At 40.5% G+C, this 26,766-nt stretch overlaps 1 protein-coding gene across 2 annotated transcripts in view; it reads right to left on the bottom strand.

The window, feature by feature from the left end:
• The window catches only part of srgap1a (SLIT-ROBO Rho GTPase activating protein 1a), an 80,181-nt gene that overhangs the window by 22,690 nt on the left and 30,725 nt on the right, over positions 1-26,766 (bottom strand). For both annotated transcript variants that reach the window (XM_053319098.1, XM_053319097.1), the window contains exons 3-8: positions 18,991-19,153; positions 12,791-12,853; positions 8,379-8,558; positions 7,477-7,605; positions 5,731-5,952; positions 5,025-5,126 (exon numbers count right to left, since the gene is read on the bottom strand). In XM_053319098.1, the coding sequence (XP_053175073.1) occupies positions 5,025-5,126; positions 5,731-5,952; positions 7,477-7,605; positions 8,379-8,558; positions 12,791-12,853; positions 18,991-19,153 (859 nt within the window). The remainder of the gene's footprint in view (positions 1-5,024; positions 5,127-5,730; positions 5,953-7,476; positions 7,606-8,378; positions 8,559-12,790; positions 12,854-18,990; positions 19,154-26,766) is intronic.

Here is a 26,766-nt window from a genome sequence, read left to right as displayed (position 1 = left end):
TGTCAACAGAGTTGCTTCTCTTGGAGCTTATAAACGTCAGGACTTGGCCGAGCATGCCCCGACACTTACTGAGAAAGATGTTCTGTGAGCGAGTGCTATAGGCCATGACTGTGTCCAGTACACAGTGAAATCACACAAGATAAGAGAGGATATGAGATATGAGAGCAAGTGAGTTTCTAATAACTCAATAAAAGTTTAAGACATCAAAGACATCAAAAGTGACTCTGTACACAAATAGAACAGGAGTCTTAGAGTCCTAAAAAGCTGTATTATTTTGAGAATTACATCTTGATATTTTGTTATTAAGTGGTCATAGTAGAAGAATTAAAACGATCTATCTTTTTAAAGAAAGAAATCCAAAAAAATATGAGAAAAAGTCATTGTATGACTTACACAACTTTAATTTTAGGACTTATGTCCTCAAGAGTAGCCTATATATTCTATATATTCTATATTGAATACAGGGTCATGTGGGTTAAAGACCTTTGCAGAAAAAAAGGGGGATAGAAAGAGAGAGAAAAAATAAAGGAGACAAACAACAAGGAGGAAGAGCCTAGATATGGTGAAGTATGAGCATGAATCACTGATGTGGAAAAGTTGCAGAGGGAACACACCAACAACAGCCTCTCAGGAAAAATTCTCCTCTCCTCTGCATTTAACAGACACACTGTGTGGGGAGAGTGGGCTTTTAAAAGGTGGGGGCATCACAGGTCAACGGGGCCCTGAGTGATGCACAGGTGGAATTCCTCCTAATTATGTTTAATGATCAGGAGAACCCTCATTCAAAAGGTGTCACCCTTTCTCAATTATTAAGTGAGTCTGACCTCAATGCTAATGAAAGAACTAACTGTTACACACACAGAGACAACAGAGGATTATAGCTTGTTTTTGTGACTGCTTGACCTGTGACTCATTTGGCCTTCAAAAAAGAAAAAAACCCCACCTGAATAGAAAAGTGGACTTCATCTCTTTCATGTGTTGCAGTGATGGATTACAGTGCTGACACACATGCCTCTGCACACAATGTGGATGTAGTTACAGTGTCATCCATCCCATTGTGAAGCAAAAACACACTGCAGGTTGGAACAAGGCTAATGACAGTATAGAAAAGGAAATAGGGGATTCTAGGATCATAAAACTTCACAAAAACATCAACCTGTCTTGCGACGACAGTCGGGGATTGTCAGTTGGTGATCAAAGGAGTGATTTTCTGCACCAGAATGAAAAAGAACCTGCTGGCTCCAAGTGAGAGAGAAGTGATGCTTGAGTTGAGATTTAAACAAATCAAACATCCATAAAATAGGTAACTACCTGCCTCAAAAAGTCATTAGTTCCATGTTTTGAGCACTTTTGGTCTCCCTATACCCCTGTCCCTGCCGCCTCATCCTGGGTGGCCTCGTGGAGGCGAGAGGCCCAGCTGTCATCAGGAAGACAGGACCCATGCATGCGAGAGAATTGCTCCCAGTGAAAAAAAGCTGTTGGGTTTATCCATTATTCAGCAGACGAATAGTTACCAGTGTTCACCGCAGGGCTCAATTACAACAGGGCTCTTAGAGAGACATGGTGGACATGCTCATTAGTCCCTGTTGCTGCACAACAGACCTGGAGAAGACCCCTGGAATTGAGTTAACTTTGTTTATTTTAATGCAGAACCTTGACCCAACTGTCTTCTATGGTGCTACATCAACAGTTCAGCAAATGATGAGCCAGTTATCAGTTTGGTTTACTTGTGGTCAATGTTTTCTGAGCCAAAAATAAGTTATGTACTATTCGCCACACTTTTGAATCAATGTTATTATTCTGCGGGGCAGCCGTACAACATCACTAACAGTTATTTCAATACTGTTATCTCAGAAGGCAAATTTGGTGTCCCCAGCTTTCTACAGACCCTGCAGTAAGTGTGTAATCTGCTGATCATCCTGCTACGAACACACACACACACATACCCACACATGCACAGGCTTTGATGTGCCTCCCTGAGATTTATCTGAGGAAAAACAAACACTCCCTGCAAAGGAGATGGTTTTAGATTGCCTGGGTTTAGTGTGAAATGTCTTGAACATAACTGTAAAGTGCATTTGTATCTGGTAAGAAGACGAATGAGAGCAGAGGAGGAAATCATCATCTGTGCTTGCTCTGGTGCATACAGAACCAAATGACATCCAAATGGCCAGATTATTAAATCTGAAAAAGAGATGAACCATGCTGACTGATTGACTAGCTGAAATGAACGATGTCCTTGGAGAGGTTTTTTAATGAAAGAAATTTCCATTGTAATTTCTGCAGTGGCTCACAACAAGGCAGGATGATGGTACCCCCAACCCCCCCGCCCCGAGTGAGAGTAACATCCAAAGTCTTCCTCCCCACATCGCACCCCACCCACCACTGATGCAAAGTAAATTATTCAGCAATGTTTTCTTTCACCATTTCACGGGAGTCAAAGAGGTTTGAGGAAACAGCTGCACTTCTATTAAGCGTTGCCCTGCAGCCTTTCCTGGCCGGATGAAGACTCTCATGCTCTCTTGTACATTTGACAGTCATGCTTGTAGGTCGTCACAGCGCTTTGAAAGTTCATTTTTCAAGGATGTATCTGGCAGGCTGTGCCCGGGAAGGGAGGCCATCTGGTGATACTAACACAAGGCAGCAGCGCCCTCCAATTCTGACCCACCAGGACATCCGCTTAGAGAGGCAGGCAGACAAGGACATGAAGCACCAGAGCCTGTCATACCCTCACACACAAAAACACACACACACACACACACAAGAGTGCATGTGTCCAGTTGCAGTATTATTGTAATATTGTAGATACTACATGCAATGTGAACTGTGATGACACCAGCAAAACAGAGACCAGCCCGGGCACACTTCATAAAACACACTGAGCCTGAATGATAATTAGTAGGGCTGCAATTACAGTTTATGTTGAAAAAATAACAAAACTTGCCCAAGAAGAGAGAGAGCCCAATGTCACAATTTGGAATGTCTTGTTTTGTCTGGCAAACAGTCCATATCCCCAAAATATGTACAATGATATAAAGCTTGTAAAAAAAACTAACAAACAGTAAATCCTCATATTTAAGAAACTACAGACGAGAAAATGTTTGGCATTTCCTTGCTTAATTAAAGTCATAATCCTTAACATTTTCATGAAATCAAACCCAGTTCTTGATATGATTTATGGTCGGTATTGCAGCACATTTCAACGACAGCCATATATAGTTGTTAAATTGTTAGTGGTGAAATCCGCTGGATTCAAATTGCCTGTGAACACATCTACGCCTGTGTATTCACAGGGCACAATGCATGTATTTAATCCTGTTTTATATTTTCTCTCATTGTTATCAGCCCTACTGTTTACTGTTCCCTGTCCTTATGCTATGTCAGAGCTGTATCAAATTACTACTAATGCAAACCCAATAATTCCCAGTGCTGCTAGTTCAGATTAAAAGCATTGAACTGCTGAAACATGGAGTAACTTATTGTGAACCACTAACAGGAGATGCAAAATATTTGTCACAGAGATTAGTGCTGACAACAATTGCTCATCAAAAAAGTGCCTATAAAGCCCTCAGCAGGGTAATCAACTTGCCCTGTGAGCAGCATGAAATCAAATCACAGTTGCTCGTGGAATGATGTATTACTGCTTTTATTATTCATTGATTGACCTCTTTATTAAAACAGCATGAGACTGGCTCTGTTGCAAACTAATACTACAGTAACTACTCTAGGTGTGTTTCCTGCCCACATTTTGGGATGTCTGTGGGATTTTACAGCGCTTGCTTTTAACATCAGTATCCAGGGGTGTTGCCAAATCAATCAGGACCGAACTCTTAAGGATTATGACTTATATAATGATAATAATTCATAATAATGATCTGCCCTATTATAATTATAATTAGTCATATTTCTATTATTTTCACTGCTATTGTTATCATTATTGTTATCCTGCTTCTCTGTCTCTTGCTTTCCTCTCCCTCCGTCCCTCTCTCTCTCTCAAACCAACCGGTCAAAGCAGATGGCCGCCCACCTGGAGTCAGGTTCTGTTCAAGGTCTCTTCCCAGTAAAAGGGGAGTTTTTGCTTACTGCTGTCGCCAAGTGTTTGCTCATGGGGGCATGTTGGGTCTCTGTGAAACAAAGAGTACGGTGTAGACCTGCTCTATGTGAAAAGTGTTCTGAGATAACTAACTGCTATACAAATAAACCAGAGAAAGAAAAAAAATCATTGTTCCTTCCTTTAGATGTATTTTCAGTCAATTTCACTTGAGTGCCTACGATAACATCTACAAAGAAACTCAAGCAACAGTGGATGTAGAGGAAGTAGAGTGACATGCTCCTGTGTTTCTGTTAGTCTTTGTAGAGGGATAAGAGAAAGTGCACCGATGTGGAGGGAAGGAGAGAAACAGGACATAAGGACAAAAGGCAGTGAGAGCTTATAGAGGGGAAGCAGGCCAGACATGATACACAAGCCAGCCTGATGGACATGATTGCGCTGTGTGAAACAACAGCGGTCTTCCCTATTGGCCTTTGCTTTATTAAAAAAAAAAAAGAAAGAAAGAAAAAAAAAAAGTCAAATTACTCAAGCATGCTGCAGACAACAATATAAACAATAATAGCCTGCAGAGATACACCTCCAGTGTCAAAACTGAGCAGCATAACAGGTTTGTGCAAATAAAAGCCAGACAGTGAATTCTACCGGTGGGAACAAAATTGAGGCTTCATAGAGAGGGTTTGATGGCTACCTGCAGGGCATGAGAGAGAGGAAGACAGAGTTTCTATCTGTATGTGTGTGCATGTATGCAACAAAGACTTTAGATATCATCAGCATCTATTCTCTGCCTCACTTTGGATGACTCCATGATGTCTAAAGTTAACTTTTCTTCAGTAGCTTTAATACTCTGCATCTAACTACCAACAAGTGGCATCATAACAAAACTCCTGCATATTTTTGACATGTTTGACACATCTAATCCCCTATTTACTGCAGACATCTGGATAGTGAGTTATATTTATTTGCACCTTTTTACCTCTTCATTTTCGATCTTCAAGGTAGCCAGGCGAGACTGCAGCTGCTGGAACCTCAGTATAAGCTCTCCGTTCACTGGCGGCTGCACTGAGATCTGACACACCTGGGGAAAAGAGAAAATGCATTATCACTGATCAGCAACCTGAAATTACAACCTACTGAAGGAAGAAGTAGGCCACGTAACCTCGGGTTTAAACAGGAGACAGGAATCCAAATTCTTCTACAATTGCAGAGCAAACCACAGTGAATTCTGCTGACTGAATGCAGACAGCTGCACAACAACAGCTAGTAAACAGACATGATATCAGCACTGGTACTGCCAGCCAAACAGTAAAACTCTTTGCACATGGTGAGCTACATGACTGGAGGGTGAGGAATAACACATAATTTGTCAATTGCAGTGCCCCATAAAACCTGATCTGGCAGCTCAGACACAGTAAAACGCTGCACTTAAGCCACCGAAAATCAGACCTCATTAAGTCTGAGACTTTTTCTAATCTACTTCAAATTCACTTCTACGTCAGGCGGTGTATCTGCAGTGTGCACTGGGCACACAGATGCCGTGGAAGCAGTTTCAGAATCTGATTTTTTGTTTTGTTCAGCCTGGTTCAGATATATCAACAACCAGATTTAAAGAACTTTGCATGACTACATGATTATCAGATATTGTCACCACCACAACCTCTATTATTTACTGATGTCTGTACCTCATCTCCCATGTGAGGCTGGAACTCGAACTTTGTCGGTGGGCAGAAGGCCGTAGGATACATCTCCATGAACCTCTGCCGATCACTGCGTGGGTCCAGACTGTCCACAGCATTTTCAATAATGTCAAGACCCTCATGGCGTGACGTCTCGAGGTTATATTCAGCTGATAGGTAGGTCCGCAATGCCCGATTCAGACTAGCGTGGTACCCCAAATCACAGCACTGAATGGAAAAAAGAAAATCAGTAAGATGAATAGTTATCATTAGATGAACTTTAAAGACCTTTAAACTTAAAATGATTTTGCAAAGATTATGACAGGTAGGGAAACTGGAGACAGCCAAATCTAACATTTGATACTACTTAAAGTGTGTTTATATTAGTAAAGTGTGAAAAAAGGGGCCAATCATTATATTATCAGTTCGAAAACAAAATATGAAGAATATTGTTGAAACATGCCTGCAGTTAAATGATATACATACTCAAAGACATTCCACTACTAAACTATTTTGTCAATTCTCTTTACACTCCAGCACTTTTTGAGGCAGCAGTGTTGCCTCTGTGTTGCACAACCTCAATGTTACCTCCAGGATCTAATGCTGATTTTTAATTACTCGAACCTTGGCCAACTTCTCTCTGGGGGAGACCCATAAACCTCAGGCACACACAAATACAGTCACATAGTTACACACACAAACAACCTGAACAGCCTTGATTGGCAACAAGGTACCACTACCAGTTGGCGTGCTGTTGAGTGTAAAAAGTCTCCTTTATCAATAAACAAATGTGTATGAGCCTGCCAATACAGCTCACACTGAGCACATCCCACATCCCACACACACTCACATACACACACCCTGAGATGTGAAGGCTTGTGAGCAAAGCGGGGAGTGGGGGGATTTTAGCACACACCATGACCGCTGAATAGAGGTTGCGTTTCTCTTCTCCTTCAGTCCTGTCTGGAATATAAAACCCCAAATACTTGCCAAAAACCCGGCCTTCACCCGTTTCCTTAGAAACACCACAGAAAATACTGCTGTGAGTTTATTTCACTTACAAAATAACAACAACCCAGGTGAGTCATATTATAAATAAGTCATGTTTATCGGTAGGGTACCAGAAGGACAAACAAAGCAATCTGCTGCAAAGGCAGAGTAAAGAGACCTGAGTGCTGTTGTGAATGGAGTGATGACCCAACAGCTGTAAATGACAAAAAAGGGGGTCAGGGCCAATCCCAGACTCTGTAAACCCTGAAGAGAGTCTGAGAGAAGTGGAAAATATTCAAAACTGTGACATACTGTCAGAAAAACACAGTCGAACTGAATATAATATGTGGGAATTTAATAATGACATGGAGAGAAGGGTAAGGGAAAGAATAGTTTTTCATCACAAAATTTAATAAGCTGCTTTACAGTAATTCTGTCCTACACTTTAATTTCCATCCCACAGTCTAGTGTCCTAAAATGTCTTTTATATTAGGCCTGGCTGCTAAAGTCATCAGCCTCTCCTCTGATTATGATTTTCAATCTTTCTAAAGGTCTCTGAAGGTGGGTCCTTTGTATGAGTAGCACAAAGAAATGTAAAATCTCCTCATGTTAACCCTAGTTGGTGTAAAATGTCAGTGAAAGATGCAAAGTGTGTTTATGTAAGCATGTCTGAAGTAAAAACTTTTTTGAGTCTCATTGCAGACAAATAAATCTGTGATGAGAATGAAACTGTCACAGAATAGAAGGTGGTTTTATACTTACATCAATTAAGTCCGACAAGTCGTGGATGTAGTATTTGAAAACGGAGGAGTTTGACGCTTCCAGTGTCAGTAGGTACTCGTTCCGCGCTTTGATCGACTTCATCTTGTTCTCTGAGTACTTGGCTTGACGCTGATTAGAGAATTAGAGGCAAGAATGAGAAACAGATGAGCAAGAGAGGAGGAATGTAATGAGTCTGGATTTGCCTTTTTGACAAGTGATTGTGCTTTTATGTCTCTGCACGCACTGTGCATCACAAAGCTTAGAATGGATTACTAGCAAAACAAAACAGCTTCAATAAACATTACAGAAAAAATAAGTTAAAAATAGCCAACAAAAAAAAAAAAGGAAGAAGAACGGAAATAGAAAAATCTAAACTAAACACAGTCTGTGTCCTTCACTTTAACTGGGATACCTCTGAGCCATCTGTCTTTATTTCCACACTTCCTCTAAACCAGACAAACAGAAGGCTGTTAGTCACCATCCACTGACCAATGGGCTCACACTCACGCACTTCCAAATCATCCATATTTTAACACTTCCCAAATGTACTGTAGGAAAAGAGCAGTGTGAAAAAAAAAATCCTTCTCCCTGGATATTTAATCGTTTGTCACAGAGATTTAACAGAAAACAGGGAACATAAAGACTCTGTTCAGCAGGTCCTCTGACTACAGATGCTGTTCTCGTGATTCTACGTGATATCAAATACATGTAAATGTGAAAGTGCTTCCCATCCTGATCACATGTTTATATTATAATGTTATATTCCAAGTAATAAAACATGCCTAATGTCTAACAGAAAAGTGGATGGCGCGACTACTAATTGCTGATGGCTCCCTTTTAGCTTAAACTCAACTGCAAATTGGATTGAAATGGTTAAGGACTATGAACCCCAGGCATTTTACCTTTTCTTTCATCTTCTCAATCTTCTTCACGGAGTTGCGTTTCTGGTATTTGTCCTCCATTCGGATACTGAAGACCGGATCTCCCCTGCCGATCTGCTTCTCCTCTTGCTTCTCAGCCTCCTTCAACTTGCTCTCGGCGCTGATGCTCTCCGAGTGGTACATGTGATAGGTTTTCATCACCTGTAGATACAGAAAAAGTAACTATAAAGTGGAGAACAAAAATAATTTCTAATCCCTGTAATTATTTCATCAAATTTAAAAGTAAGGACTGTCTGTCTGTCTGTCTGTCCTTTGTATATCTCAAGAACCGTTCATCTGATCTACTTCACACTTGGCAGGACCCAAGGACATGCAGCGTCAAATGTGGTGCAATTTGGACACGTGACACATTCAATATAATAAACTTTGAACTAGCGATCAGTGAGCCAGTATCCAGAGAGACAGTGCTGGTGAGGAGAGACAGTGGTTGGAAGCTTTCTGTGAGAGAGAGAAAAGGACAAATAAATCACCATCAAAAACTCAACAGGTGATTTACTGTGTGTACTCCCCCCCATAGCCATAGAAAATAAAGGAATGAATGAATAGCCTAATATGATCAATCTATTTATTGTGGAATGCACACATTTTCAAAAGTTGTGTATCTAATACTTAAAATTAGAAAATAATATTTATTAACTATGACAGTACAAACGTGTGTATATAAGAATGTTAGTTTCTTTCATTTGTGTGAAAAGTCATTAACACCTCACATCAACAGTATGTGACATGAGGATGTGCCTTTAAGCAGCAATACCAGAGGCCAAGAAATCAGATCGGTGAAAGGAAACACCCTGAAACTGAGGCCTCAGTGTAAAAAAAAAGTAAAGTCTTACTTCATTTTCTGTGAGATCAGGGGGGGAAATAAACCATCTTTATGGTCGAGACTTGACCATTTGTACCCACAACTAAGGTTTCCATCCTTTCACCCGCTCATTCATCACAAATCGATTCAACTCATCTCACAGCAGGCAGTTCGTCTGTCGCTAAACCACAAACCAAAGACAGATACTCTCTGGCCTTTTCATATGGGCCTCTCATACAACCGCAACAACCACAAGTCACTGCAGCTAAATGTAATGTGCTTCCTTCACTGCTTCTTGTTAGGATTGGAGGGGGGAAGGGTGAGGGGTTGTAGCTCACTTTTGTCTTGCAAATATAGCCATGATTGGTTCATGCAGTGACAAAAGTTTTTTGGGTGTTTAGTGCTCACATTTTAAAATCATCACCATTCAAAATAACAGTGTGATTAGTCCTGCATTGCACCTTGCTGGCACTCACAATAATATTTATTTCTGTTTAACCTATAGCATATATTCTCAAAGAGATTCACATAGGCATGTTTCTTATTGTGCAAGCTAGGGTGGAAAATAATTGAACCCTTTCACTTCTTGTGTCATCACACTGCAGCTATTCAGTACAAAGGAAATGCATCGCCTTGATGGGACTGTTGATTAGAGCTACTTCCTACGTTTTGAGTCATCATCATCTGAAGAGGTTACAGTGTGTGCCTTACATACTCCTTGAATCCATTAGGCACTCAATCGTTAAGCAACAGGTTAAATACAAGCAATCAATTCTTGAAAAGCAGAGAGACCACAGAGATTATAAAAGACTTATTAAAAGTGTCTCAGAGTCTGTGTCTGCAAGAAAGTGGAGGACAAACAGACATTTTGGGGCCAGGAACGGGAACACAGGGTGGTAACGTAAGAAAACTCACTGACTCTAACAGAGGCATGATAATTACTATTAGCATTTACAGTTCTTTTGCAGATTTTTACTTAAAATATGTGGGCTGCAAAAAGTTGTGTTTATTACGGCCACATCTCTTTGTATGGGCTGGAATTAGGGTCATATGTATTGTAGCTGTGTATCACCATATTTGAATGTCAACATTTTTTATATGAATACACTGAAATGTGTGAGTGTGACCTCTTAGTCACTGAGTCACAAAACTTTCTAGTGTGTGAATAAACATGGACAATCTTTCTTTCCATATAATCAACCCAGCGTAAAAAAGACTTCTTTTTCTTTGAACTTTTTGTTGATGTTTTTTGCATTCAATCAGTTCAAAAACGACAAACAATATTGTGTGAATCTCTACTCAGATGTGAAACTTTGTCAAACTTTTCTGATATAAAATCTGTTTTCTGTAAAGTTAAGTGAGTTGGCATTTGGCCAAAATGTAGTGAACTGAGGGCAGAAAATATATTCAAACGCCCAGGAGAAGGCAGCAATATAGAGCACCTGTGGTTTAACCTGGAATGAACCAACTCCAGCAAATTACAGCTCCACAACCTCTGTATGCAATACACTTGTCTGCACAAAACCTCAACTACAGTAGAAATAGAGACTCAACCATCTCAAAATCTAAACAGCTTTCTCCCAAACTGAGTTATTTCTGTATGAATGGAACAACAGAGCAAAGCCTGATTTGTCTGGAGCCCTTTGCCTTTGGTGAGGTTTGGCCTAACTGGAACCAGTTTAGAGATGGGTGACTGACCTTGGGCCATGTACTCCTCACTTACTGGTCTGGAGTCTGCCGCTGCTGTGTTTACTTTGCTGCTTCTTTTAGAGGGACATATTTAGAGACAGACCAGACCTGTTATTTCATTGGCGGTAGCCGGCATCGGGACTGTGGCTGTCTGATGCAATAGCTACCAGTGTGTGTGTGTGTGTGTGTGTGTGTGTGTGTGTGTGTGTGTGTGTGTGTGTGTGTGTGAGTGTCCTTTTGCAGGGGCTAAACCAGGTCAAATCTGGAGTGTGGACTGTGGTGAGAGTGACACACATTGAGTTTGGAGTAACACGTTGTTGTTTTTGGAACACATTGACTTCGCTGTAGTCCTCTACAGTGAGTCACTGGAGACTATCAAGCAAACTGAAGTGCTCTCCACTCCATCTCTCAGGAGAACACAACAACCGGCTCATATTGCCATCTGTGCAAATCCCACGTTACCACGACGATCAATGCTGTGATTGCAACATGATGCAGCATCTGAATCTCCACTGACTACATGAGTTAGTTTTGACTGATGAACAAACCAGTGCACACTGCTCATGCTAACAATGGCACTGATTTTTTGTGAGGTGACATGACTAGAAGTTGTAGCTTTGCAAGTAAATTACAGGATTACTTTAAAATAAAAGGCTAGGCAATCTAAATGGGGTAAAACAAAAAAGTAGACCCCTTAAACAGTTGTTGGAAACCTAGAGAGAAAGTCCAACTGACATTACATTGCTTGATCATTGCTTGTTGTGGTTGGTGCCCCTGAGTGACTGAAAGCAGGTTGCATGAATTAGAACACAGTATAAACCAACAGGAATCAAACATAAACGTCATGGGATACTGGATATCCAATATGCAAAAAAAAAAAAAAAAAAAGACAGAGAGAGAAAAAAAGCCTAGATTCATCCAGGTAATCTAAGAGTGTACCAGAGCAACATGTGTGAAGCATTAAAATAAGCCAGTAGGCTACCAGGACTGATTATGGTAATTAAGGCAGTGGAATTAGCTATTGATTGACCAAGGTCAGAGCAACACACAGACATACAGTAAATGCATCACACAGAGGAGATGACATGGGCTTTATATGAACTAAAGTGCAGATGTGCAGCTTGTTTGATGCAGACGTTTGATGGTCTGGTGAAATGTTACTCAGACAAACAGAAACCTTAACCTCTAGGTTCAAAGGTCTAAAGCCAGGGCCACATTAACTGTTTTGTATTTCTCAAAATATGTGCAGCGTATGTGTCTGTGAGCTAGTAGTCTACCATGTAGCATACTGTATATACCATGTAATTGCAATGCCTGCTATTTGATTCCCGCTGGGGACTTATGTTGCATGTCTCCTTTGCTCTCTCCCCACATTTCCTTTCTGTCTCTGCTCTCAACTATTAAAGTAATGATGCCAAAAAAATACAATCTTGAAAAATATATATGGCAAGCTTGTTACTTTTTAGCTGCAACCCCCTGCTGAGGCTTTGCATGAATTTGTTTTGAAGAGCAAGAAAACACAACTGACAGAAAAATAAGAAAATATGAACTCTAATGAGTCAAGCAAACATCATGATGAAACTTTGCATTTTGAACAGCAGGTCCATGAGGGTATTAGGATTATGTTTTAATTCTTTTAAGCTGTAAACATGATTTCTCTACAGTTTTAGCAATCCTCTTTTCAGTAGTGTATTAGTTTGAATGTTAGATATAGGATATCTAACAGATATCACTGAGCTACATCTTAAAGACTTAAACCTGTCACAAATGTGGTTAGTTAGCTCAGTGCTATAAACCAGGCTCAACCACAGCAAAGACCAATGTAGACCAATGTACTTAAGTGCATTAGAAAAAGACAAAACAGGCAGGCATTACTACTTACTGTGTATAGCTCATTTAGGACCTTCATTAAGTCTTCCTGGAGCTGAAAGGCTATTTCCTTGCTCTGAAAAAGAAACACAGACGGAACAACATTTAGACCCATATTGGAAATTGCTAATTTGACAAAGTGAAAAACAAAGTGCATCTGTCTGTTTCCAGACAAAACATTTTATTTAATTCCCCTTTCAAACAGTGTGACACCATTTAAAACCAATCAAACCATAGATTAATCTTCATCTGCTCATTATATGGGATACTCAAACATTTATTGATGTGATCAAATAAAGAAAATAAATCTCATCAAGTTAAACTTTAAATTGAAAGTAAAAAAGCAAATTCACAGAGTTGTTTGGATATCAGATGTGATATACTTCTCAGGTTTAGCAGTAATGTGTATGTTGCAGACTCTTGTAAGTATGGTGAGCAGAGACCAGATATGAACCTTTGACCACAGTATGAATATAAACGGTGCACACACAAAACAGAACAGTGCATTAATCATCCTGTGTCAAATACAGGGTTTCTGTGTGAAATTGGTGTCACGACAGCTTTTCCACTCAAATCGTTGAACACAGCTTGAATTTCACTGTCCACATGCTCAACACATTATCTGGCTTCTACACTTGAATGTGAGGGATTTTTCCCAAATATGTTAACTCAATCAGCCGTGCCACGAGGCTGACTCAGTAATACTATCACACACACACACACACACACACACACACTATAATGCATCTCACGGTGTGGGATACAGTTAACAGATGAGAGAAATGCTGTGATAGATTTAGTGGGGCTTTCACTATTAAATTAACTGTAGAGCTCCCATATTTCCTTCACATCAACTCATATACTGTATCACATGTTTATGAGATTATGAGTCATGACAATGAATGTTTGATCTCTCCAGTACAGTTGATACCACGCGCCTCTACCTGGATGATGTTACAGTGTTGGCCCGCACTCCAGGTCTTTCTCTAACCCAATTATCCTCAGACAAATCTCATTCCAGGAGCCGCTCCTGACAAAAGGCTGTAACGGTCTGAGAGGGCATCGAACTATCTAATGTAGTGGGATAGAGTAGTGATTTACCTCTGATCTAGAAATGGAGTGCACCACAGATTTTATTTGTTTTTTTAAAAAGGTCTGTGTTGGTCAAAACTCCACTTTTATTTGCTATTGCAATCAGTCATAGTTGTTGTAGACACAAAGGACACAATGGCTGATAGGAAAAAAGTAGGTTGTAAGGCCAAAGTCATGTTTTTATAATGATTAAATTCAAGATCATCAGAATTTGTGAGCGGTTTGTCAGCTGGCTTTAGCCGCAAGATCTAGTACATGCACAGAGGTAAGCTAAAACAAACCTGCTAACACCAGGATGATCCCCAACTCATAAACTATTTCTATGCTATGTAGCATGCATTTCCTGGAGCTGTTTTCAAAGACTATATATTACTAGCTACTCGAATCATGACAAAAATACACTGCAACAAAACTACATCCCAACAAACAGATGAACTATGTATGGGATGGGATTTCCTGGCTTGAGACTAGATGAGTCACACACAGTCTGCTGCCAAGAACACATGTGGCCTCCTGAGGATGTGAGCAATGGGGAAGTGTCTCTACTGAGGCCACATAATTCAGATTCAGGAGGTATCTTCCCTGACTCCTGATACACAAACAATCTGATTTTTCAGCCATGATAAGATTTCACTGATCCACAAACATGCAGACAGAGAAGGAGAAACCCTGCTGGAAACCTGGGCAGACAAACTCTCACTCTTGTTCAAGACACGACACTCACAGGTAAAGCTGTGCGATGTCCAGGCACATGAATAGACGGCAAAGAGGATTATCATACTGTTGCTGGCTGCAGGCTGGTCTCTGAAATTAGGTGACCTGGCCGATTGGCAACACCTTCCTTACCACCACCTGGTCTGTCAGTTCCCTGATTTGTGCCTCTTACCTCATCAGTGGGCAAACAGCCTGTAAGCCTGGATAACCAGAGCTTTAAGAGGGGCCATACTTGGCAAGAGGCAACCACCGGCATGCTTGTGAATTAAGGTTAGATAAGGGAGCCACAGTAAAGTCTTGAGAGTTGGGTAAATTATAGGGTGGTCTGGTCCTACTTTCTATAGTAGATCTGTAATTATTTATTTCAAAAGATGACAGTACTGTATTTTAAATAGACTGCCTTTTAATTGTAAATTCTTGCATATCATAAGGATGACAGAGATACAGGCTTTCTCCTGTGGGAAAATCCATTAGCAACCGTCAGTTCAGAGGACAGAACCTTTGACTATCTGTCAGATCTAACACTCGTCAGCTCCTCTCCATTGAGAAGGCTGGGAAGTGATCCAGAGCTCAATGAAAAGCCTTCTAAGGGATCACATGAGCTGTGAGAGAATGTGTGCATGTGTGTGTTTGTGTGTGTGCGTGTAAGAGAGGTAAAGATGGAGATGAAAGCAAAGGGGCATTATATTCAAGACATGTTTAAAGTGTCCTCACCAGAAAAGCTGCAACTAACAAAATACTTTAAGGAACTTTTTTCTAAATGTAACATGCTTACTGTACACCTCAAATTACAGGCAATAAAGGATGTTTATTAAATGCTGTGTTGTGCAACTGAAGTCATTGATTTAATTTGTACAATTTAACCTCCTTCCAGTTTTAAAGGAATTTCAATTGAATTGGGGGTTTCCAATTTTATCCGATTCATTAAAAGGATCCTGCAAGTGGGTTTCCCCCTTTAAGTTCATACCATCTGTATTCAGGCCACATTAGAAAGATGAGAAGTGGTGGGTTTCATATTGCCACTGACATTAATCATGGTACAGAGATGGCAGTTATATACCCTGTGGGGCTTGTATGTGTGTGTGTGTGTGGTACTGAGTTTAGATCTAAGTGTCTTGTCACTGTAACACAGACAAGCTGTTCAGATGCACGGAAGGTCTGGCAGGATTAGCTGGTGGGTTTTATTTAAAAAATGTTATCTAGTTGTCAAATGAATATAACTCAACATTTTGGGAAAAGTTTAATTTCCAACAGTGAGATGAGATGATCTAGCTTAGAATATAGACTGGAAACAGCTGGTTGTGTATAGAAGTATTCATATGAACAACTCTATCTTAGTTACACAATGTATGTTGTTTGTTTACCACAAAATAGAATTATAAAAGATGGGAACTTATGATTTTATCTGTTTATCCATATTTCCAGTAGTAGTGGAGGTTGCCAGATATGGTCAGATTTTGGTTTGACTATAAAAACCCAATGGTGCCAACCTGGCAACCTCACTGTGACAAAAACACTTTAGGCTAGCAGTTTCCCACTGATTTCAGTTTTGATTGCTAAGCTAGGCTAACCACACCCTGACTTAAGTTAACACTGATGTGCTCATCTCACTCCAAGAAAGAAAACTGATGACCATATTTCTTAACATGTTGAACTATTCCTTTAGACTATATGCTAAAAACGAGTGTTATCTCCTGCTGATGAAGTGCATAGATCACACACCGGTCCTGGTGTAGGCATCACCTCAGCCATAACTGCATAAGTGTAAAATGAACACTACCCAGCACATGCTTAGCCTATGGAAAAGTTCAAAAATACCTCAAGCTTTAAGAAATCCAGCTTGTAGCTGCAGCCACAGAACGTGACTTCTATAAATAAAACAGGGCAGAGTAAAACAAAGAGCCAGTTGTATGAATAATGAAAACTGAATACATGTGATAAGATCTGTCCAAGCATAAAGAAAGAAAGACAGAAAGAGAGGTCCACAACTTGACAAAAAAAAGAAGAAGGAGAAGAAGAAGAAGTAGAACAAAACGGTATCTTTCTGAAAGAATTTGTGGCTGTAGTGTCATAAAAAATGTTCACCATACAGAACTGAGGAAATAAACACACATGCCAAATGACAAACAGGTCAACTGGAGGATGTTGACAGAGACACCAGAGCTAGCCTGGGGTCCTCTACTGTTCCACCACACAGCGTGAGACCCAAACATACAAGGAAATAAAAACACTGGTCTTTGATGTGCTGGAAGAATGACAACACTACAGCTGTCTCCTCGAAGCTGTGAGGAGCCCACGTAACATCGGGGACTTCTCTGTTGTTTGTGCCTCGTTACTGAAGCTCTGCTGAGATCAAAGGCTCAAAGAGGCTTTAATTAGAGGGCGAGTTGTGTCTCAGGTCTCCTATGAACTGGGACCTCCCACCAGACTGTTTGTCTGCATAGTGTCACCTGGATCCACTGAGAAACTGCATTAGAAACTTTAAAAAGGGACAGCTCTTGCACATATGGTTAGATATTGCAAATTCCAGAGCAATAATGATGCGGGTGGTGCAATGGTCGGATGGGTCGGGGTGCAACACACCGCAGTATGCTGGGATTTAGCTAAATATCTTCGGAAATGCACTAAAAATGTACATGAGTATTGAAGGTACTCAATCATTACGAGCATCACAGTGTGTTGAGTCAGGGGGAGCAACAAGATTAACATCTAACTGTTTAACATCTGGCTTCATTAGTAGAACCATAAGGCCTTTAAACACTGTCAAAAGGAAATGACTGCTGCAGCTTCCTGTTTGTGTGTTGGGGGTTCGGGTGAGTATTTAAAAACCACGCCCCCATACAATCAGATTGAACCACAGCCATCAAGAGATGTTAATTACTTTGAAAACGCATATATAAATCCCCCAACTTTTACTTGGAGGTTAGATGTAGGTTTGCAGTAGAGTCGAGCAAGAAAGAGACGAAGAGAAAAAGTGGCACAAACTAAACTGACACAAAAGGCACTCCTCTGAAGCAACCCCACTTTGTAATTTGGGCCTGTGGTGAGTTCATGTGACTCCTGCATCATAGGAGCTCATAATCTGTTAGGGAGTTGTCGTCTTTGTGGTGGAACAGGCAAGCGGAGGCCCGGTTTCGGTCATGAAGCCACAGTCTTCAGATGGGAGAGCAAAGGCATACTGAACCGAAACTGTGGTGACCAAGGCTCCTCTGCATTACTCTAATTCACAAAAACTAAACCACAGGACTGAAACAGAGCTTCGCCCCATCAATATATATGTACAGTATATATACTATCATGCAACTAAATATACTCTGTTTCCAAATCAACGAATTAATTGAAAGTGAAAGATTGTTTATATAACGTGATTGACTGGAGACATTGTTGCCTGATCTGACCACTATGAAAAATCTGGATTGTGTTAGTGGTGCGTTCGAACTTCTGTTTTGTTGATCAAAGAAAAAGTCACGTCCAACCTCTTCTAGTAGAGGTCAAATCTGGTATAGTGAAAACTCAAGAGAGAGGGAGGTTGAACCACTCATGTCTGAGAGTGTTTGGGTAGCGACAAAGATATAAAAAGAGTTGGTTACATTAGTTGAAACGAAGTGCTAGCTGACGTCAGTTTTTTTGTGCGTGCTCATGAATGGCCGTGCGTTCTGCTTTTGTTGCTACGTGGTTGTTTGATGTGTTGTCTGTGTTGTCTACCTCCAATCTAATACTGTGGATAGGATGTCAGCTTGTATGGATGTGTTTGAGAAGTTGACATTTCGAGTGAAGAAGCAGAAAAAGTAGTGAAATCCTACTACTATACTTTGTTGCATGGTTTGTTAAAGTAGACTCTGCAGCTGGTGGAAGTCAGCCAAGAGCTGGCCAATCAGGATAATAGCCTTGAAGAGACAGGAAGTAAAAGGACCTGTTTCAGACAGAGGCTGAACTAAGGAGCTGCGTAAAGGTTCAGTGTGAGTTAGAGTTCTTATAAACCTGGAAATCATGCAAAGATATTCCAATAGAGCCCCAGATTAAAAACATACACATTTAAATGTCCATAATGTGTCCCCTTTAATTGAGCAAAGTCTAAACTTTCTCTACACTTTCTCCACAAATACACTGCCATCAGCTATTATATTTAAAATCTTCAGTCTTTCATTCATTTGCTTTGTTTTGGATGACTTTCTCAGACTAACCAATTAAAGTAATGTTTTGTTTTTCCCTCAACAACCATAGAATACACCTAAATTGGAAAATAACTTAGAGGTCTCAAAGCTTCTATTATACATATTATGTTACAGCTAATTACAAGAGAGTTTTATACTCAAAATGAAAGTGTGTTAGCGTTGTCTTTGGGAGTGCCCTGACAATCATATTTAGCTTTAGTGGGAACATATTTTGGATTTCCCGCACACTCACCTTCTTTAGTAGCCGCGTGGAGTCCTCGCTGATCTGCATGAACCTCATGATGACGTTGTTGAGGTAGATGTCGCTCAGTGTGGCGTGGTCTTTACTCTCCCTCCTCACTTGGTTCAGGAGCAGGTACCAACAGTTGACTGGTGACAGCAGGTTCTGGTCTTTCCTAAATAAACCAGGAAACAGTCAGGTGTTTTTGCATCAGTGTGACATTTTTCTGTCACCATGTCAACGTCTCAGTCATTTGTACATGGAGACTGTGAGTCTGTGACAGTTCCTCGACAAGCAGGATGTCTACAAACAGCTCAAGTGCACCAGGGCTTGTTGCAAAGGCAGAACAGTGATACGTCATTTGCCTCCCTTGGTATTAAATGACCCAGATACTGCTGGTTCTGGACCTAAAATACTCTCCATATATTACAATTATATTACACAGTTAAATTGGAAATAATTTGTATCAGTGACATTTCTGGGGCAGAGCTCATGCAATGCTCTGAGCCAAGCTGACTTCCTTCAGCTAGGGGAGAGTGTGCCTCAGGCTTTAAATACACTTAGTGGAATGAAGTTGGCGAAGTCATGGATGTATTTTAAGTGGAGTTGAAAAGTAGTATTATGTATGAACTCTGACAGTAGAAGACAGACAAGGAAGAGGAGAGAAGTCACAGCAAAGAGGAAAGATAGCAATCTGAATGCAAAAAAAGCTAAAGAGTAAAACATACAGCTGAGCCTGAGAGTTGTTTCCTGTGCTGTGTGCTGCTGCTTCCAAGCTAACTGTAGGACATTGTCCAGGCCAGAGTGAGCTGGGGCCCTGCGTAAGCACTGGCCTGCACGCTGACTTCCTCTGGGTTAATCTATAACATTCCTCCTGCCTGCCAAAGAGCAGCACAGAATATGAGTGTGTATGGCTGTACATGTGCCTGTTTGGAAAAGGTTTTACGGTTGGGTCCTCAGGGTCAAGTCTTGCAGGAACCATATGGAGACTCGCCTCTGCTCTCTCCTAACAAAGTTAGTTTGCATAGACAGGCAGCACTTGTCAACACAACAGGTGAAAGTCTGCACTCTGCAAGTGACCTGGCCCTGAACTAGCCTTCAGCAATGTCACAGCATCTGCTGCAAGAGCAGAAAACCAAGCATTTCTTCAAATGAACAGCTGATAAACATTCCAACCGCCTGAAATTTTCCCTGAGACTTCACAAAAACAGGAAGCAAACTACATTTGATAAAGGCAGAGCCAAACAGGCTGACATGAAAAACATCCGAGTGTTCGAGAGCACCGTCATTTCTCACCAGTAAAACAGTAAATGAAAAAAACTGATTTATTTAAAAGCTGAGTGATGGTGCTATATGCCCAGGCTACATGTGCAAAGGAAGAGAAAGCTAGAAAAAAGGAGAAAAAAAAAAAAAGAAGTGAAGCGGCACCAGAGCAACAGCAGCAGGACTGCTGGACAGCATCACACACACACACGCACACACACACTCTCTGTCAAAGAGCAATTACCACAAATCGTTTCTGCATTATGTATCATGACAGTGAGATACTTTCATTCTATGGCCCTAAATCTAGACATGTGAAGACAGCACGTGTGTATGTATGTTTATTAATTCATGCTCACTTTTGCATGTGCAGATGCATAATGCCCAGGTGGCCACTGACATGAAGTTGGGCATCTTGAGCCTATGCAGAAATGCATAAAATAAAAATAGCTGTGCAAAGAGCAGTCTTCCCTCTGATCACCTGTCATTGTTTTGTCCCAGTTGTTAAAAAGATGAAGCTAATTTGAATAGGGATGTAAAATAGCTCAAGTAAAAGCAGCGTGCTGGTAAGATTAGCCAATGAATTTGCAGGCAGCACTTACATTTGCTGAAACTCAACTTATTCCTTAAAGTGACACAGTAGGACCCCTCACTGTGAAAAGTTTGACCTAATTCACAGCACCAGAGCTGAACTGATACAGTACATGCACATGTCTTATAAAAATTCAGCATGTCACACTATAGGCAGTCAACAAAAGCAGCATGATTCTTTCACATGAAGCCCTTTTTTTGACATCAAACACAGGAAGGTTCCCTGACGGTCTAGTCTAGAGAAACTCTGGTGGACATCTCTGATGCACCCCAGTGTTCCCTCCAATGAATCATGAATACATTTCTTCAAGCACTGTGTATGTTTGTTAATAGGCTGACCTACTAAATCAAACTGGAGGCCAGCAGTGAAGAGAGGACAGAGTGAGAAAACAAGCTAGGACTGACAGGCCGTGACAACAAATAACCTGTGGGAGTTGCTTACCCCACATAATGGCAGGAAAATCTCTCAATGTCATCATTTCCCCCTCAGCCAGGGCAGGAACTCAGTCAGACAGATAGACGGGCCACAGGGGGCAAAGACCCAGGTATAAATGGGGAAACTACTAGGGCTGTATCTGACAGTACCCACCCCCTTACACTTTGAATTGAAGTCTCTGCCCTCTGGTTCCCACCTCAGACAACCATCAGTCATTCCCTCTGCCATTTCACTGCTCATTGCTGTAGACTGGTAGCATTATCACAATCACAACCATATTAGTTTTTTCTTTTTTTCCCTCTCTCTTTTACTAATATGTTTAACTAAACTTCATGTATCTGTAGCCTATGTGGTTGTTTTTTCATTTGCTACTGCAGCAAAACCAACTGCCCCTCAGGGACAAATAAAGGTCTTGAACATTATGAGAATTTGACTATTTACTCCTTTTTTTCATGTTCTAACTAGGAATCAGAAAATCCATTGGCATAAGTTTTAGTGATGATTAACATAATCAAATTCAACAAAGTCATCAAACAGTTTGAAATGAATTCATGCCATTGTCCACTCTAAAATAACTGACACTTCTGTAACAGGATAGGCCTATTTTATTTCTCTTTATTTCTCTTTTATTCTTTGTGATTATATAAATAGGCCAGACATCTTTTAATAAATTCACAGCACTGTCAGCTTTGAAATAATGACTCCTCGTCTTCAACAGGTTTATTGATTACGACAGCTCAATTGTGAGTCGCCAACAGCTGATACGACTCACTGACTTTCAGGGGTCTGCCCTAGAAACTACTGTCCAGGAGAAGCAGGGAGGGAGACGAGTGGGGAAAGAAAAAGGAGCTCGTTAGCAACTTTCTGGCTGCTGCAAATGTTTGTAATGCGTGTGCTCTGTTCATTCATGCGGCCTAAATCCAGGAGTCACTGGGTCAATGTCAACATACTTGCATGCTCATACAGTAGATGGCTGCTAACAATGAAGGAACATTACCACTTCAGTATGCAGGGAATTTAAGCAGGAGCTCTTATCAGCAGCAGAGGCAAAATGGCAAAGTCCTCTATTGGCTTACTGATAACATCTTTCATTAATGAAGCGCGCTGGCTGCCTTTATAGCTGCAACACAGTAACTGACATTCATCTACAGTGTAGTCTTACAGCTGCTTCTAAGGCTAAGTGATCACTGCAAGTCCAAGTTGGCCTGAGTGCATCACTTGCAGGAAGATTAAAGTTTAAAAATAAAAAGCAAGCAACATGGTGCAGATTTTAGGCTGAGCTACTATTTTATCAGTGCATCCCTCGTCCTGTGAAGAAGTCAAAAACTGTGTTGAGCTTTTAGTTTTTTACAATTTTATCCCCTTTGCAGCTCAAGCTCAATGCTCTGCAGATAGTCATTTCTAGCACTACACACAGTATGCCGCCACAGCATGTTGTACACCTTCATTTTATCCTTAGAGACAAAGAGGAAGTCCTTTAACCAGAAACCTAATTCTGGATAAAAGCAGCCTATTTAAGATGATCCCCACTGTGACTTTGGTTATATAAATAATTCAATGAGTCCTATGCGCACCATCTCCATGTCCCTCCCTGAACAAACTTTGCATAATACAGTATCTGGTGGTGTGCATGTGCGTGTGTATGAGTGTGTTTAAGAGGGAGCGGGAGAGACAAGGAGAGAATGTTTGCCCATATTTGTTCATTTGTGTGTGTGTGTGTGTGTGTGTGTGTGTGTGTGTGTGTGTGTGTGTGTGTGTGTGTGTGTGTGTGTGTGTGTGTGTGTGTGTTCCGCAAACTGCCACTAGAACAGGACTGAATTGCGCTCCCGAAAACAGCTGCTGTGGCCTGGACATCATCATCATCATCATTTTCTCGCAGTTTTATTGACAAGACGCTCATCCAGAGATGAAGAACAGTATTTGTGAAGTCAGGAAGTGGCACGTGCAGAGTCCATACATGAATATATATTAAGAATATCTTGATATCTTGAGAAATTGTGGTTGTCAGGATCACTAACAAGGCAATATTGTGCATTACTAATGTTTGACTGGGTGTGTCCATCTGAAATCCACTGGTGGTGGTGGAGTTGAACTTTTTCCTTATTGTCATTAACGGCCATTCAATATCTAAACCCCTGATGTAACTGCTACAATTAGTGGCTACCGCTGCGTGTTCCCCTGCAGTACTGCCTCACAAAACTCCATTACAAACAGCTCACAAGAGAGATGATCATGCCTCATGTTGAACAGCATGTCTTTTTGGTAGTGTTTCCTTTACTTTACAACAGCTAATTATCAAGTTTAATTGGGACATTTTTCCATTACTGCAAACTTTTTTTTCACAGTTCCTACCTGTGGTGGTAATGAAAAGGAAAAACTTAACTTTAGGAGGAAACACAAAAGGTCTTTTTATACAACTGCACATGTCACTGAGGTGCAACACAGCCGCAGCAGAAAAACATGTAGGTCAATACGTGTTACTGCAAATTAAACAGTCCGTGTGTCAAGGAAGCAGAGCATCTTTGTAGCTGCTTCAACTGATTTTGTTTACAGCTGGAGGCTATGACTTTCAGCAGGTTAAACAAACAGCTGCAGCTTCTGAATGAGGCAAATAGGTGTGTTTAGAGTCATCAATGGCAGTGATTCCTATTTAAACAATATTACTTCATAGCTACCTGTTATATGCAAGTGTGTGAGCATAGGCCAAAATAACAAGTATTCTTATAATTATAGAGCTGCTTTCGCGACTGTACTGTATATGTTGCCGGTGCTTTGTGTCCTTTTCCTCTCCTGATTTCCTCTACACCTTATCAGTCCACAACAAGGTGCACGTGGCCCAGAGAGGAAGAGGTTAAATGCTTCAGGTTCCTGTGTCAGAGGAGAGATGTCTTGTTTTTGGACTGCTGGTCACCATTTACTTTGGTGGTGGATTGTTGTTCCCCCTGTAGGGCTGATCAAGGGTGGTGTAAAAGCCACACTCACCACAGACTAGCACTATGGTGATTAAACTGGAGGCTTTTTTCTTGATAAGCTGTATTACAAAGTGGCTACTGTAGACATTGTGATATGAGACAGGATATCACCCTTATCCGTTGACATAAAAGTGAAGATAAAAATGAGAGTGGAATGTGTGATACAATTACTCTAAATTCAATGTATTTTTTAAAAAGTGTTCTGAATCTTTTGTTTTATCTTCCACTTCTCTTTTTTTCCCAAAAGGCAGGTTGCTTTTTAAAGACCTTCACATTACTTTTTGGCTTTATCAAATACAAATAACAACTTGAATGATTCATTGTGTTTAATATATTTAATTATGTATTAAACATATAAAAATGTCTGTGAGAGGCTTATATGTCACCCAGAGCCCCCACAGCTGAAAGACTGAGATAATCTATGTGTCTTTAAAAACAGATTTTATTTTAGTTGGCATTTTTTTTTTACCTCTCAGTGTCTCCAGTTTTGTCAGACTCAACATACTCTGAACAGCAGTTCACAGGGAACTTCCCCAGAAGCAAGATGAAGTCCTTTCCAACAGTAAACTGTACTTTTTGACAAACACTAACTTTATTTCATTCCTGATGAGGATTGGACTGAACCTTTACTGTGTCAAACGTTCTCCTAGTGTCTCAAAAGCATAGCAGGTTTAGACCTGTTAGACATAAGATGACATATTGGTGGCACATATTAAACCATTTACCCACCAACTGCAGGGTCCTGGGTTCAATATCAAGTAGCGAAACCTCTGGCTTGGTTCCTGAATTTCAGCAAACAGAAATGGCAAGGTTTGCAGCCAGGTGGGAAGCCAGTGAGGGATCATGTCCCCACAGTTTCACTAGCAAAATGGCCTTTAAAAATTAAGTTGGGATTCTAAGGAGGTAGAATCAATTTCTACTTGTATTTTGATGATGGGTGAAACTAAAGTAGCTGGTGTTTTGAAAGGAGGCTTGTCTGACCACTGTCCACTGTGGAACTGAGGGTTCCAATTTAGGGCGAAAAAGGGTAAAATGATCCTCCAAACAAACACAAACTATTACACATTTTAACAGCAAGCATGACGTTAACTTGTTTCACCAGATTCAGAAATGGAGTTTCAGTGACAGTCACAGCACTGGTCCTGTTTTGATTGCAGCTTGTCTAGACTAATTATCCAGAGATTTAGCCGTTCATTTTAATGCTGCTTTAGCATTTTGCTGCTTGACAAAGTTGACCTGTCATATGAATGTTGGCTAAAAGCTACAGACAGAAGGAAAACGCTACTATTTTCACACCACAGACAAGTCTATCCAATGAAAACAGCCAAGAGAATGTGGAGAACACAGAAGCCTTACTGTACGCGTGTTGTTTATGTGAATACAAAAATACAGACCTCATGATTTAAACCCATAGGAGGGATTTTAATGATATTCAGACGTCTTATATTTACTTAAGGAATAGGCTCCTAGGCACTTGCCAAATGTTTGCCCTGTGAATCAAATGGCCAGACTGTACATCACGCGATGAAAACCACAGAGCGTCATACCAGAGTCCCCTCACCAGTTACTCACACGGGCACACACAGCTGCTAGAGCCATCCGAGCTTCATACAGAGAGACGGGTCTATTTGCAGACGGCGGGGACAAACATACATTTTATTTTTGCTCCCACCACAAGTTCAAACAATATGCTAATGTCTGCTTTTTCCATGAGTAGAGTCCTGCAGTGTAATAAGGTCAACATCTACAGCACACTTAACTATGGGGAGGGAGAGAGAGAGAGAGAGAGAGACAGAGACAGAGACAGAGACAGAGACAGAGACAGAGACAGAGACAGAGACAGAGACAGAGATTATGGGAGGAGGAAGAAAGAAGAGTAAGATTAAGAAAGTAAAAGGTGACAGTCTGTGGTTTCCTATAATTAGTTTGATAAAATGCTTCTAAATGGTATCTTCTTCCTCTTGTATTATACTTAGAGTCATACTAATCTTTTCTCAGTCATGCAGGTTTAAAGCTGGGTATCTAACATACATATTATTTGGGATACTCAAGCAATATTGTGGATAAAGAACTTGAAATCAAACTTCATAGTCCTCTACTTATTCTTTGTGTGGACATTTCCTGATCTTAGGACAATATTTATATTCCTCAAAATATGTATTAGTATTGGTAAGATTTCAAATGATAATCAACCAAAAAAAGAGACAGATACATTTAAAGTTTAAATCTCACATAGAAAGCCATGTCTGTGTCTAACTTCAGTGCATTTCATAACAGATACTATATAACAGAAAGGCTAAATCCCTCCTGTATAATAATCTACTGTATTGTGGAACTTTATACAATATAAAAAGTAATGCTATGTTAGCTACGTTAACGGCAAAAATTCCTCTGACCTTCAATAAAGGCAGTCTATTCAGAGCTCAGATTTAATCCAATTTAATTTAAAAAAGGAACAATTTTAGAAGAATTAAAATCATACCAAGGAATAAAGATGAATTTCCTACACTAGACAGGTAAACATAA

This window comes from Scomber japonicus, chromosome 5 (genome assembly GCF_027409825.1).
Source record: "Scomber japonicus isolate fScoJap1 chromosome 5, fScoJap1.pri, whole genome shotgun sequence".
Lineage (NCBI taxonomy): Eukaryota > Metazoa > Chordata > Actinopteri > Scombriformes > Scombridae > Scomber > Scomber japonicus.
This window is presented reverse-complemented; position numbering and strand designations above follow the sequence as displayed.